At 36.1% G+C, this 15,921-nt stretch overlaps 2 protein-coding genes across 2 annotated transcripts in view; one reads left to right on the top strand and one right to left on the bottom strand.

Annotated features, from left to right (window-relative positions):
- The window catches only part of LOC128222558 (trithorax group protein osa-like), a 63,641-nt gene extending 58,594 nt beyond the window's left edge, over positions 1 to 5,047 (top strand). The window contains exons 14-15 of the mRNA XM_052931627.1: positions 945 to 1,054; positions 1,883 to 5,047. Coding sequence (XP_052787587.1) covers positions 945 to 1,054; positions 1,883 to 1,908 — 136 coding nt within the window. The 3' untranslated portion in view covers positions 1,909 to 5,047. The remainder of the gene's footprint in view (positions 1 to 944; positions 1,055 to 1,882) is intronic.
- Positions 5,048 to 7,013: 1,966 nt separating this feature from the next.
- LOC128222272 (uncharacterized) overlaps positions 7,014 to 15,921 on the bottom strand; it is a 33,209-nt gene continuing 24,301 nt past the window's right edge. The window contains exons 10-13 of the mRNA XM_052931233.1: positions 14,725 to 14,809; positions 13,976 to 14,052; positions 9,695 to 9,782; positions 7,014 to 9,208 (exon numbers count right to left, since the gene is read on the bottom strand). Of these exons, the coding sequence (XP_052787193.1) occupies positions 8,155 to 9,208; positions 9,695 to 9,782; positions 13,976 to 14,052; positions 14,725 to 14,809 (1,304 nt within the window). The 3' untranslated portion in view covers positions 7,014 to 8,154. The remainder of the gene's footprint in view (positions 9,209 to 9,694; positions 9,783 to 13,975; positions 14,053 to 14,724; positions 14,810 to 15,921) is intronic.

Below are 15,921 nucleotides of genomic sequence, written 5' to 3'. Positions count from 1 at the left end.
GAATATCACTCCTTATACAATTTCGGCGGCTGACTGGCCTGTCCTTATCATAATGACATATGACCCTCAGAGGTGTGTAATATTTCTTAATTTACTACAGCGAAACTCAATAATGTGTGTTATTACTTTGAGTATGTAAAGCGGCTTGTTTGTCCTTACTGAGAAAAAAGGCAGCCTTGTGCTTTCCGTTTCCATTGAATTAGAATACCTACCACAAGCGCCTCTCCACCATTTTAATTCCATGAAAACAGCCGTAAATGATAATAAATTTTAACCAATCTCCATTTCCTCCCTAAAATAACTGCTGTAAATAGATTCGATAACGCGTTCATGATGGCACCCAATCCTGCAATATCTCATATCTGTTATTGGAATACAACCTACATTTTCAGCCAATAAAATTGCAGACAGTCACAAAGTACTAGACTTAATCATAATAATTTCAACTTTCCCGGGTGTTTAAAGGTCCGCCCACTGCCACTCATCCCATACACACTCCCTGCGTCAGAGTTTGCGCTGACAATGTATCAGCCAATTAGGATGTATTCTAAGTCAGTTAGATGTCCTGAAGTAATTTCTTTATGATTCAAAAGGGCTCGTTCGCTACTCACACTCCGCCATTCTTTATCATTAAACAGTTAATGCATGCCATCTTACTATTACTTAACTGGCATACTCGCTAGAGCATATTCGGTAATGCCACGTAAATGATGAGGCTGATGTCCTGAACTATCGTCAAATCCTATACTTTCTTACATTATTTAAATGACTAGTGGTCACAACCTTTTCGACAACGTACTAATGCCGACCATATGTCCTAGTCTATCTCACTTTTCTATCCTTATGTTCTAATTATTTTCAGGAATAACGGCCACATCCTATTTGGTAACGTATTTATGACGGTCTTTTCCACTTTCTCATCATTTTTATCTAATTATTTTCAGGAATAATAGACGCAATAACATGTTTGGTAACGTATATATGACGACACACAACCCTCAATTGGCGTTTAACCCTGCTTTGGATCCGGACTTGATGGCAGATCTAATGGAAGGTTAGTTTTGTTTAAATATGTATTTATATTTAAAGCTGCAATCTCACGGATTGAACGTTTTGAAAACTTTTTTATTTTATTTTTTGTCTTGGAACAGGCCAATTTGTGCGAACATGTAAACCAGTTATATAAGACTGCTGACAAAAATATACCGCAGAGTTTTATATTTAAGCTCAAAAATTGATGTTTTAAACAATTTTCTTAAACCGTTAGTAACGCTTTTAGCCACAAAACATTAATTATCGAACGAAAATGTGGAAATTTCAGATCTTATCTTTTGTCCGCAGTCTTTTGTCACTGCTTTGCAGATATTTACGCAAAACTTGGTTCATGCCAAGACAAAAAAATAATTTATAATGCAAGGGTTGTTTATTCTATAGATTAAAATGGAATGTTAGTTTATACTATAGATTTATTGCAAAGACATTAACTAGGTTTTTTGAGTCGAACTTCATCCGAACTTTTTCTTGGAGAGGCCAAAGTCGTTTAGGTTGTATTAACACGCAACATTATTTTTTACCGTTTTATTGGAAGCATCCAGAATGCTTCATAATGTTGTGTGTTTTTTTAACTCTATTTATTTTTTAAGTTTCCACACAGCAGGGGACCCTTTAAGCTCCCACCTTCACATATAACATTTTCAGACCACACCAATTAATACCTCTAATTGACTCGCCAGGTTTACGAGACTACGGCACAATTGATAAGGTTTTAGGTACGCCCCTGGCGGAGATCTTCTGCCAATTAGCCTGCTGAATACTTCCCCATGGCATACACATATCTTATCTCGTATTATCTCATCTAATGCTATCATATCTTATCTTTCAGCCCGCGGTGCCACATGGTCAGGTTGAAACGTGACGTCACATACGATGTCACATGATCCAATCAAATGACGTCATATTATCATGACGTAGTGATTAACCTTGGGTGCTTGGTATTGATGATGTTGATGACTGAATTCTTGAAATAAATGTTAATAATGTTGCGAGTTCACCGAATGCTTCTTAAAGGAGCAAAATGTAGTTTAATGTTTAAAAAAAACATATGATGTGTGTACAAATAAACAATATTAGCGTTATTTTGGCGCTTCTTTTACTTAGGAATGAATGGCCACGTAGCTATTAATCGAAGAAAAAAACCCACATTAATACATACTAATGTTTTATTTATTTGGACACAAATCATTTTGTTTTGTTTTGTTTTCATTAAAGTTATTTTTGTTAATCATGATATAAAATTAAGTTCAAAACAAATATTTTTGCATCAACTTATATTGTGATCCTTTAAATATTTTGCCATACAAGTTTGTCAAAAAAGGTAAATATGCATATACACATTTTTTAAGACTTTAAACTGTTTTTCAAAAAAAATATTACAAAAATATACCTATGCCACGAAACAGTATGATGGATCACAAGAACATAAAAAATAAATTAAATATCGGCCATTTCAAGCACATCAAAAAGGTTATATACGAAATTAGAGCTTTTCATTCCTGCCGAAGATTAAACTGATCTATTTTTAGATATTTTTGTACATGTGCATACATGTTTTCCATTCTTAATATAAAACTGTGCATTCTATATTTAAAATTGTTGTCAACTTTAGCATTGAATATGTAACCAAGCAGTATAAGATGGGATTCATTACCAGTGTATGTATACCACGTGATAAATTGCGTCATAAATGCTATATCGGATGGCAACTTTTCGCTTCGAATAAAGACTTTAAACAAAGATTACTTCTATATTTCTTCACCATTTTAAATGAAACATAACGCAGTCTACGCCGCTTTCTGAGCCCCGCCTTCTGTCTTTTACCAGAGTTTGATAGAGAGAGTTTTATAAAACACTTCGACAAACCTTTTCACAAAACGGCCGCCTGACGGAGTGTTTGATGAAACTAATCACTTTATCAAAATTCGATAATAAAACGAAGGCGGGTCTCTTTAAGTGGCATAGACTGCCCTTTGTTTCATTTAAAATGGTGGAGTAAAAGATAAATTATCTTTGCCTTAAGTCTTCATTTTAAGTAAAAGTGTTGCCTTCCGATGTAGCATTTATGACGTAATTTATCACGTGGTACACACACACTGACTACGTTGTATTAATTGTTTGGTTTATGGAAGCATTTGCGGCTGGTTGCCTTCAATCATTTATTGATTTATTTAGTGAATTTATTTAATATATGTTATATGATGCGTCCAAACAAAACATAAAGACTGAAATAGTTATATAATTGAACTATTCGTGGGGTCACACACTGAAAAAACTCTCAGGCGAATGAATACGGTGAGTTATAATAAATCAGAACTATCATTTTAGCGAATACGTTTTGTAGGGAAAATGGTTTTACCATCGATCGCTATTCTTTTCAAACAAAATGGAAACATTTTTACGTATTTCTAGGTCGCTTGCTTTCTACATTTTCCTTCGACCAAGTCCGTTTGACAAAAATAAAAATAAAATAGCTTGAGATTTTTTTCTGGCAGACAAGTTTTAATTCAGTTCCAAGAATTGACGCCTTTTACGCGAATACACGAAAGAAATACAACTTAGATTACTTTTATTCTTCGTTTTAATCGTTTTATTTTATTAATAGTTTGCTCAGTTTAACTGTGATACACAGGGAAATAGTATGTGTTGATTTTTAAAATTGTTCAGACTTTAATATTTCCTTTATTTTATTTAATTTCAACATATTTTGAACTTGATTTTCAATTAATTTGGTTTAAATATTTCGTTGGCATTTTAACGTAGTTGATCAACTTTCTTATATAAGTAATATGATTATTTATGCATTTTGTTATGTTTATTTTTATGAAAAAAGTCTATCCCATACAATGGATTTTATAACAAACATTTCACAAATTCTTTTTTTTTTTTGGCATAATACTTTTTCACTTTTTACTTTTGGATTTGATATTGAGAATGTCTCAAATCTTAAGTGTCTATCTTTATATTATAATGTCTTTCGGCCGAGTCTGGAGAAAAAGAAGGTTTATATTAATTTTGAACAATTGAAAAGTGTTTTATGAATTGAGAACTTAATTACATAAAATGAACCGAATACAAAATTACACACTGTCAATTTTATGAAATGTACATTTTGTCATGTGTTTTTAATACATTTGCTTTAAACTGCACTCTCGCAGATTTACCGTTTTTACAACTTTTTATTTGTTTCTGTAAATGGGCCAACTTTTGCGTAATTATCTGCAAACCAGTGATAAAAGACTGCTGACAAAAGATCAGATGGCAGATTTTTATATTTCCGCTCAAAAGTTCATGTTTTATGGCTAAAAGCGTTACTAACGGTACGAAAAAACAACCTGAATAACTTTATGTATACTACATTTTCCTTAATTCATAATAAGTAAATAGCAGACAATACCACCTATAATGGGGTTAATAGACGATAACATTTATCACTATGCTTAATAAAAACATTTGATGATCATTTCACTTAAAGCTGCACTCTCAAAGATTGACAGTTTTGACAACTTTTTAATATTTTGTTAGGAATGAGCTAATTGTTGCGGTAATGTCTGGAAACCAGTCATAAGTAACTACTGACTCAACGTCAGATTGCAATGTTTCATATGTACGCATAAATATTAACTCATAAATTGATGTTTTATGGCTATGAACGTTACTAATGTTGTTTAAGAAAAATGAGCATTTTGGCAGTTTTCCAAGCAATGGAGATATGTTCTTTCGTGAGCTATCTTATATGACTACATGGAAGGCTTTGGTTCCAAATTAGCTGATTCTGAGACAAAAAATAAAATAAAAGTTAAATCTGCCAATCTGTGATAGAGCAGCTTTAAGACAAAACCTTTTAGCTAATGCATCCATGTTCATACGATGCAAAGAGACATTTGTATAAAGAGGTTAGATAGGAATGTTGAATATGCGTGTGTATGTACTGATGAAAGTATCATTACAAAATAGTGTTGTTAAAGTATGGCGTTGTTACGGAAATAAAGAATAAAACTGTATAGTGTGTGTGTGTAAGCTTATTTATACTCGCATTCGGCGAGTGCTCCGATAAGATTTTTAGTCATTTTAGGTTTTTGGAGCATAGTGCGCAGACAGAATGTAACCCTGGTTAGATATACCCTTGTTCTTTAACGTGCACCAGTGTATAGCACTGTCACACGGGACCCTCATTTAACGTCCCTTCAGGAAGACGCTAGGTACTTTTAGTGTTGCGACGGGGAATCGAACCTGCGATCCCTGGATTGACGGTCAAGTGTGGCACCACTAGACCTCGGATCCGCCAAATTGTTTATCTTGTTAAAGTGTCATATATAGTTGCCATGTCAGACGAGAAATACGAAATTGTAACTTTAAGATAACATTAAAATATTATTGTCAGTTTTAAGAACAATTGTACACTGTTAATGACATAGACTTTAACAACAGCTGAATTATAACTACGGACTTTTATGGTGTTAAAATGTACGGACTTTAAGTGATTTAAGGAGACGATATCCGGTCGTATTTATCTAGGGTTTTTTTTTATTCCAAGTGATAAATTACGTCATAAATGCTACGTCGGAAGGGAACATTTTGGAATGAAGATCTTAAACAAAGATAACTTTCTTATTTCTTCACCATTTTAAATGAAACATGGCGAAGTCTACGCCACTTATATAGCCCCACCTTCGGTCTTTACCAGACTTTGATTTAGGGTTCAGTTTCATTAATCACTTCGAAAAACCTTTTCACAAAACCACGACCAAATGGAGCGCGGTCAAATCATTATTTTGGAAACAAGTTAATCGTGTTTTCTAAGGAACTTAAAAAAACTTATCAAACGCCGGTATTAAAACGAAGACGGGGGTCTTTTAGCGGCAAAGACTGTCCTTTGATTCATTTAAATTGGTGAAGAAAAAAAAATGACTACACAGTCTGACTACACAGTCTGACTACACAGTCTGACTACACAATCCGACTACACGGTCAGACAACACGGTCTGACTGCACGGTCAGACTACACGTTCTGACTACACGGTAAGACTACACGGTCAGACAACACGGTCAGACTACACGGTCTGACTATATTTTCTGACTACACGGTCAGACTACACGGTCTGACTACACGGTCTGACTACACGGTCTGACTATATTTTCTGACTACACGGTCAGACTACACGGTCTGACTACACGGTCTGACTACACGGTCTGACTATATTTTCTGACTACACGGTCAGACTACACGGTCTGACTACACGGTCTGACTACACGTTCTGACTACACGGTCTGACTACACGGTCAGACTACACGGTCAGACTACAAGGTCTGACTACACGGTCAGACACCACGGTCAGACTACAAGGTCTGACTACACAATTTGACTACACGGTCAGTCTATACGGTCTGACTTTTCCTAACTCTGTGACATTATCATGGCATTCATTGTTGAACCGCGACAAGCACAAATGATTCTCAAATTATTTGTTTTTATGATATGTTCTGGGCTTCATAAATCCCTTTAAATCACTATAATTGACCTTCGCAAAACTGGCGTCACTTCTTTATTGTTCGTCTCATGTAACAATGATTTTTCTATTACGTCATAATAATCATTTGAATAACTTCTATTGGTTAATTTAAATGAAATTATGACGTCATGTGTTTTTGCATACGTAATAATTACCATGAGACCTGTTTCTGCTTTTCGGGGCTATTATGTGGTCGAACGGGAAATCCTAACTTCTACTATATACAAGATATTGGTTTATTTAAATGGAACTTTGAAGTTTGTTTTCTCGCTAACGACATAAGTAGTTTAAATATCATTTCTGCTTGACAGGGATCATGTGATGAGCGAAAAGCATAGGTTTATTTTAATGGATTTATGACGTCACGATTTTTTGCTTACGTCACAATAAGTGTTATACCTATATCTTCTTGTCGTGGTTTGTTTGTTGAGAGGAAATACTACATCGTATATATTAGTTCATTTTAATGGATCAATGAAGGAATAAATAATTAACAACATGAAATTTTGGAAACATGCAACAAAAGCAAAACCATATGAAACGCAAATATTTTACAGTTTGCAAGATGAGTATAAGCGAAAAAATCATACACATGTATGTTCGTTTGAAAAGAAATATCAGTTTTTACGCCTGGGAGTTTACATGCAGTACTGTTTTTTCGACAAAAATAGTTTGAATGCGGTCCCTTTCACAATATTTTTTAAACAAAAATTAGGCTCTCTTTTTTAGCTCATACACTTATTGCAGTCATAGGTTGTTATAATTTTTCAAGCCCAAGAGCTTTAAGGATGTTTGTTTAAGAGTTCTGCGTTTGAAATACACTATCTTTAATTCACACGTTAATGTTTTCTATCGTTTTTTTCACAAGTCTAAGGATACTGGCCCCATTCACAAAACGATAATAAGAAAACACTGATATGTATTTTGTAATGTATTGGTATTGTTTTTTTTAAATAACTGTTAAAGGCCTAGTTTAAATGCTTAGTTTAAGCCTTCTATAAGCCCCTCCCCGCCAAAAAAAATCAACTGTGTATAGTACACATCCTCTGTTTCTTGATCTTAATCTACTTGCCTTGATCCCTCTATCCAGTATCCTGCTGTACAGTTTTAGAAGTTTTACTATAGAAATGGACCCTAAATGGCCCTGAGCCAATAAACGAATACACAGGAAATTGGCCCCATCTGTGACATCAGTGGAATTAGCAAGAGATGCCCAGCAGGGGATTATCATGCCAAACATTCCTTAAACAATACCTTTAAGGACTAAAATAAAAAAAAGTATTACGAAATACTAAAAATCGAAAGGAGAAGTATATTCAAGAGTTCTGCCTTATTATATTTCTAAATGAATGTTATAACAGAAATATCAAATTACTTGATATCATTAATTAAAGAATAAGAAGTAAGAATATTGGAAGGAGCGCAAACGTTAAATAGTAGAATACCGATATATGTTTATACACCAATATCTTCATATAGTTCGCATTCAAACAAGTTGATAATGATTTGTGTCCGATGAGACCGTCGTCCAATATAAAACGTCGAATCTTTTGCTGTTAATCAAATTTGTAACACCGTTTCTCATTGGCTAAAAGCCACTAGCCCAACCATTGAAGAGCGAAAAACTGATCGGAACGCCCTTTCTTTCAGATGAGACCACAGAAGAGGTTCGAACCGGCTGCACAGGCTCGATTGGTTGAATTGGAACACCTTTGTTAACCGGTTTTGAAGCAACGGATCCGATCGGCTTGATAACTGAGTTTGGCTTAACTGGAGCTACATTGTTATGTATGATTTTTTGGTTGATATGCTCTTGTTCTAAAGATTCAATATGTTTGCTAGCTGAATGTGTTTTGAGAGGTTCTTCAGTCATGGGTAACTTTTTGTTTTGAAGATGTTCTTGATTAGGCAAAACGTTCAGCGGTGCTTCATGTGGAACCATTCCTTTTAGTTCTGGATACAACACGTCCAGTGGAGTCTCTTGGGCTTTAACGATCTTTCCCCCCGTTGAATCGACGTGTGCAGTCAACTTAACCAATTCCTTGTGCATCGGTTCTTTGGCGGCTATTTTATGAACCGATTGCTCAATTGGCGTTTCGAAAGCTGCCTTTTTGACTCCACTAAACTCAGACACAGCTTGAGCCTGAAGCGCAGCTATGTCAATGTCATTAGGGTGAGTTTTGAGGGCCCCCTGTATTGCTTCTGATGGAATAACTCTCATTTCATGGGGGAAGGCTTGCAAAAGAGACAACAGATCAGGATCCTGGATCGGAGGACCAGCGTTCTTCAAAACTGGCGCAGCGTTTATTGGGCCTGATTTAACAACATCTTTCTTTAACTCCTCATAGACTGGCTTACCAACGTGATCAACATGGGTCAGTTTCTGCTCATGGTGAACTGACTTCTTTTCTGGAATATTTCCAGCGAGCATGGGTTTCATTATATCAGCCAAATTTGGAGCTAGTTGTGATGACTTCTGTAGTTGTTGCTGTTCTAGTATTTTCTGATTCTCCATCGCCCTCTGTCGGTCCTCACGATCTTGCTTATGTGAGCCATCCCCGTCAAACACTCGACATGGACCGGTCTCTCCGGTGTAAATATCTATAAAATTGTAATTGCAGAACGCGTCACAAGGGTCGATCCTGCAAAAGAAGAGATAGCATGTTTAATATAATAATTATAACAGTACATCAAATTTATCGCAACAGTAATTCTGAACTCTTCAGCCACTTTCCATCTAAAATAGCTGTCGATGTATGCCGGTACATCAGAAAAAGAAGTTCGCTTGTTTGTTTTTAAATAAAAATATTCATACATTGTAGTGTTTTAACGTGTATTATGTATATCTCAGTCCAAACTCCTTGTCAATGAAGTGTATTATTGCATAAATAATTATTATTCCAAGTGGTAAAGTCATTAAGTTTAACAGCAAAATTGAATTCACTACGCGATCTACTTAGGTGATCCTTAATCGTTCTGATGAATGGACGCGAGACAAATCATTTTACAATGCAATAAAACTCGAATTTACGTAAATGCTTAACGTAAGAACCAACTGTATTCACTTACTTAAATGGTAAATTGTGTCGATTTAAGTTTAGGTTTTAAGTAAATAAATACACACATACTGGCACATGAGCCTGTTATTCGATGGACATATGTTTGCTGGACAGGTGTACCAAGGGCAAGATCTCGGCTTTATCCCGGCAGGGCATTCTGAAACACAAACAAAAAAGTCTATAATGGTTCTTATTTCAACAGGACACCCTTTTACATCAACAGACAAGTCTACCAAGGGCCTTATCACAGCAAAACACCCTATTACATAAACAGACAAGTCTAGCAAGGGCCTTATGTCGGCAGGACCTCATATTACATAAACAGACAAGTCTAGGAAGTGTCTTATGTCGGCAGGACCTCATATTACATAAACATACAAGTCTAGAAAGGGTCGTATCTCGGCAGGACACCCTATAACATAAACAGACAAGTCTAGCAAGGGTCTTATGTCGGTAGGACCCCCTAAAACATAAACAAACAAGTCTATTAAGGGTCTTATTTCGGTAGGACACCCTATTACATACACAAAATAAAGTCTATAAAGGGTCTTATATCGGCAGGACACCCTATTACATACAAAAACAAGTCTACCAATGGTCTTATATCGGCAGGACACCCTATTACATACACAAACAAGTCTACCAATGGTCTTATATCGGCAGGACAACCTATTACATACACAAACAAGTCTACCAATGCAGGACACCATATTACATACACAAACAAGTCTACCAATGGTCTTATATCGGCAGGACACCCTATTACATACACAAACAAGTCTACCAATGGTCTTATATCGGCAGGATACCCTATTACATACACAAACAAGTCTACCAATGGTCTTATATCGGCAGGACAACCTCTTACATACAAAAACAAGTCTACCAATGGTCTTATGTCGGCAGGACACCCTATTACTTACACAAACAAGTCTACCAATGGTCTTATATCGACAGGACACCCTATTAAATACACAAACAAGTCTACCAATGGTGTTATGTCGGCAGGACACCCTATTACATACACAAACAAGTCTACCAATGCAGGACACCCTATTACATACACAAACAAGTCTACCAATGGTCTTATATCGGCAGGACACCCCATTACATACACAAACAAGTCTACCAATGGTCTTATATCGGCAGGACACCCTATTACATACACAAACAAGTCTACCAATGGTCTTATGTCGGCAGGACACCCTATTACATACACAAACAAGTCTACCAATGGTCTTATATCGGCAGGACACCCCATTACATACACAAACAAGTCTACCAATGGTCTTATATCGGCAGGACACCCTATTACATACACAAACAAGTCTACCAATGGTCTTATATCGGCAGGACACCCTATTACATACACAAACAAGTCTACCAATGGTCTTATATCGGCAGGACAACCTATTACATACACAAACAAGTCTACCAATGCAGGACACCCTATTACATACACAAACAAGTCTACCAATGGTCTTATATCGGCAGGACACCCTATTACATACACAAACAAGTCTGCAGGACACCCTCTGACATACACAAACAAGTCTGCAGGACACCATATAACATAAGCAAACATGTCTACAAAAGGCCTTATCTCTGCAGGACACCATATAACATAAACATACAAGTTTACTAAAACTAAGATATCGGTTGTATCTCGGCAGGATATTCTGAAATACATGTATAAACAAAGAAATATACCAAGGGCAAGATCTAAGCTTGATCTTGATGGAACACACTTTAACGCAACTTAACGAGTATACCGATGGCAATATATCGTCATGCTCTCGACGAACGCACTGTTAAATGAGTGATTATAAGTGAATTGAATAACGGCGTACATGTTAATGGAGACAGATTATCAAGCAGGACAAACACTCATGTTTTACGCACTGTTCTCCCATGCAGGACAGACGCTAATGTTTGACGCACTGATCTCCCATGCAGGACAAACACTAATGTTTGAAGCACTGACCTCCCTTGCAGGACAAACGCTAATGTTTGACGCACTGATCTCCCTTGCACGACAAACACTAATGTTTTACACACTGAAGACGCACTGATCTCCCTTGCAGGACAGACACTAATGTTAGACCCACTGATCTCCCTTGCAGGACAGACACTAATGTTTGAAGTACTGATTGCAGGACAGACACTAATGTTTTACGCACTGATCTCCCTTGCAGGACAAACAATAATGTTTGACGCACTTATCTCTCTTGTAGGACAAACACTCATGTTTGACGCACTTATCTCCCTTTATGTACAGAGAACATACACCATTTATCTGTTTTCTGCTTGACATGGCTCATATAATACGTGATTTATAGGAGGCACAGCTGATTTGTAAGTATTTGCTTTCAAATGTTTTTTTATCATACATTCATCACGTTCTAGCTTGACGAATACACGTGAACGGTTCCAAATATAGTTCATGTTTAGACGTTTATCATTTCATCGTCGTATGGTTTTGTAAGGTTTCGTAATATTGAGGACATTATTTGCGAAATATACATTACACGTATATAATTTGTAAACATTAAACAACTGTTCAATGACAAATGAATTTTTTATTTATAATCACTACCTATTAGTAAACAATATCGAGGGCTAAACCTAAAGTGTTTTTGGTGGGTGATACACCCTTCCCATATCGGCAACACCCATCTCATCCGCCCTCCTGGAAACCAGCATATGCAACCTACTGCCTTCTATGAACTGATTAATTTTGTTATTAATAATATCTGTCATGTGTTTCCGTTCCGGATAGAAAAATCCGACCCGAGGGCACCTGTGTTGCCAGGTAACGAGGCTTGCCGAGTTACCGGCCACGCAGCGTGCCCGAGGGTCGGATTTTTTTTTTATCCGGAACGGAAACACACATGACACATGACACATGATTGATATTTTTTCTAGCACACCTTAGATTACATTTTTATGTGAAAAATTACATAGAAAAGCGCATTTTTGTATTTTCACCAAAAAGCGCGTGCGCTGATGTTTACTGACGTCATGACGCGCACTAACTTTTATTCACTGTATACGTCAAGAAGTTCCTTCAGTACGTCACGTCTTTTGAGGGTTATTTTGTTTTGTTTTGAAGGTATATTTTTGTAAAGTTAATGTTTATGGAACTCATCTATTGAAATCTCATAATTATGGTTACAAAGAGTGTAAAATAAAATAAATGAAAAGTATTACGTCACAGCGCGTGACTCATCTGGCATGGGGGGATGCCAGATGGAGTTTTCCAGCACGGCTGAATTCACCGGAAATGCCTATCCGGTGTGCTAGAAATTCAAATATGTCTTTAGCGTTGTTGCGCGCTTCATTAAAATTAATCGCGTGCAGCATAAACGCAAGAAAGAATACGACCGAATCCTTACATGAATACATACAAATTTAATATAATTGGTAGTTGAAACCGATACCTACTTCAACTTAACATTTGTTTTAAAAAATACGTCGAATTAATTATATTTATTATTTTACAGCCCAATAAATTAAACCATTATGACCATGTCCATATTCTGCAGCATACTGGCCGTATCAAAACCGAACTCAAACCCCTATTAACATTTGTTTTAAAAAAACATCGAATTAATTATATTTATTATTTTAGAGCCCGATTAACTGTGCACCAAAACCATAAGGACCCTGTCCATATTCTGCAGCACACTGGCCTCATCAAAATCGAACTAAAGCCCTTCAACTGCAATATTCTTTGTGGGCATTTTAAAGGCATAAATGGTTCAATAATTGCAGTGTTGAGTTTTTTTTAAACACATATTACATGAACAATTTACATTTTAATTATTTGAAACACTCTGTTGCAAAATTTGTGTATCATGAAAATGATATGGGTTAAACGAAAAAAGCTCCATTTTATATCATAATTAATTGTTATATGTAATATGTGTTCAAAAAAAACTCAACAGTGTTGATCTCTCTTATCAGATTTCCGAGTTTTGAAAGTCTTATTATAGAACTGGACCCTACATGGCCTTGAGCCAATTAAAGAATACACAGGAAATTGCCCCCTTTTGTGACACCACTACAATTAGCAGGAGATGCACAGCATGGGATTACTATGCCAAACATTCCTTAAACTAGGCCTTTAACTTTGTACACTACCAGTAAAAGCATTGCATTTAAAGCAAATATGTACATTATCAGCAACAATAGGCAACCCTTTTAAGATATAGAGAATGTCCGGGGTCCATTTCAGCTTCATTAACTTTGTACACTACCAGTAACAATGACAAACCCTTTGAAGATATAGAGAATTTCCGAGGTCTTTTTTAGTTAAATTAACTGTTCTTTGTCATTGCAATAACCTACCCTTTGGCGGCATCGCGCAGTCTATCTCATGGCCACCCGCGAAGAATTTCGCCTCGCATTTCCCACACTGTGAAGCCCTGTAATGGAAACCATCATACCTTTATAAAAATCTGTATATCCGTTTAATTAGCAAATGTCCATAATGATAATGATGATGATGATGATGATGATGATGATGATGATGATGATGATGATGAAGAAGATGATGATGATGATGATGATGATGATGATGATGATGATGATGATGATGATGATGATGATGATGATGATGACGATGACGACGACGACGACGATGACGATGATGGATGATGATGATGATGATGATGATGATGATGATGATGATGATGATTAGGATGATGATGATGATGATGATGATGATGATGATGATGATGATGATGATGATGATGATGATGATGATGATGATGCCGATGACGAAGACGACGACGACGACGACGATTATTCAAAATATGATGATGATGATGATGATGATGATGATGATGATGCTGATGCTGATGATGATGATGATGATGATGATGACGAAGACGACGACGACGCACATTCAAAATATGATGATGATGAGGATGATGATAATGATGATGATGATGATGATGATGATGATGATGATGATGATGATGATGATAATGATGATGATGATGATGATGATGATGATGATGATGATGATGATGATGATGATGATGATGATGATGATGATGGATGATGATGATGATGATGATGATGATAATGCTTACCTGCACTCGGCGGTAGGGCAGTAATGACCAAAGTATTTGCATGGGTCATCAACACACTTGATGATCGGAACACGAGGTGGACATTCTGGAAATATCAAAGTCATTGATTATTGATTAATAAATGTGTAGACTCATTTTTATCTTTATTTTTTTAATCATGGGATGATTTATCTCTTGTTATACGCACTCAGTGTGTGTATACCACGTGATAAATTGCGTCATAAATGCTACGTCGGAAGGCAGTATTGTACTTCGAATGAAGACTTTAAACAAAGATAATTTCACTATTTCTTTACCATTTTCAATGAAACATAGCGCAGTCTACGCCGCTTACGGAGCCTCACCTTCGGTCCTTTACCAGAGTTTGATTGATTTTAGTTTCTTAAAAGACTTCGACAAACCTTTTCACAATACATGTACGGCCGTCTGACGGAGCACTGTCAAAACATTGTTTAGGAAACAGGTTTGTCGAAGTGTTTAATGAAACTAATCACCTTATCGAACTCCGGTAATAAAACGAAGGCGGGGCTCTTAAAGCGGCATAGACTGCCCTTTGTTTCATTTAAAATGGTGTAGTAAAAGAAAAGTTATCTTTGATTTAAGTCTTCATTTTAAGCAAAATATTGCCTTCCGACGTAGTATATATGACGTAATTTATCACGTGGTACTACACTAGTGAGTATCGCGGTATTTCATTTGGTTTGATATTGTTATAATATATAATTAATAACTGAGCAATAACTTCTCCTATTTCAAAAATGTGTTTTATTCAAAGAGTTCAAAGATGGAAGAGCAAACAGATGCAACCCTTTTATTCTCACATTGAAGTTATCTTAGTGAAATAATATCATACGACTGCGCATGTACGCTAACACTTATGGTTACCATATACTTTCAACATTCCGCAGGGGTTAGATAAAAAAACAAACTGGTTTTTGTATGATCTTCATCTGTAGGACAATTTTTTACGGAATTCCATTTGGGCCATCGCTTCAGCATCGTACTATCGAGCATCGCGTTTCAATTCAAGTTATTTACTGTCGATGGCCCTAATCGAATTCCGTACTTTCTTGATGACGAAAGCTGATAAATTTCACAAACAAGTGGCTAACTTTTGAGGCTAATACGTCAAACATGCATCTTATTTGTGAATTAAAAGAATGTGTGTTTTGTGATCAGCCTTTATGTCAAGAAAAA

This window comes from Mya arenaria, chromosome 16, assembly GCF_026914265.1.
Source record: "Mya arenaria isolate MELC-2E11 chromosome 16, ASM2691426v1".
Classification (NCBI taxonomy): Eukaryota; Metazoa; Mollusca; class Bivalvia; order Myida; family Myidae; genus Mya; species Mya arenaria.
Note: the sequence above shows the minus strand (reverse complement) of the source record. Positions and strands in the feature narration are given on the sequence as shown.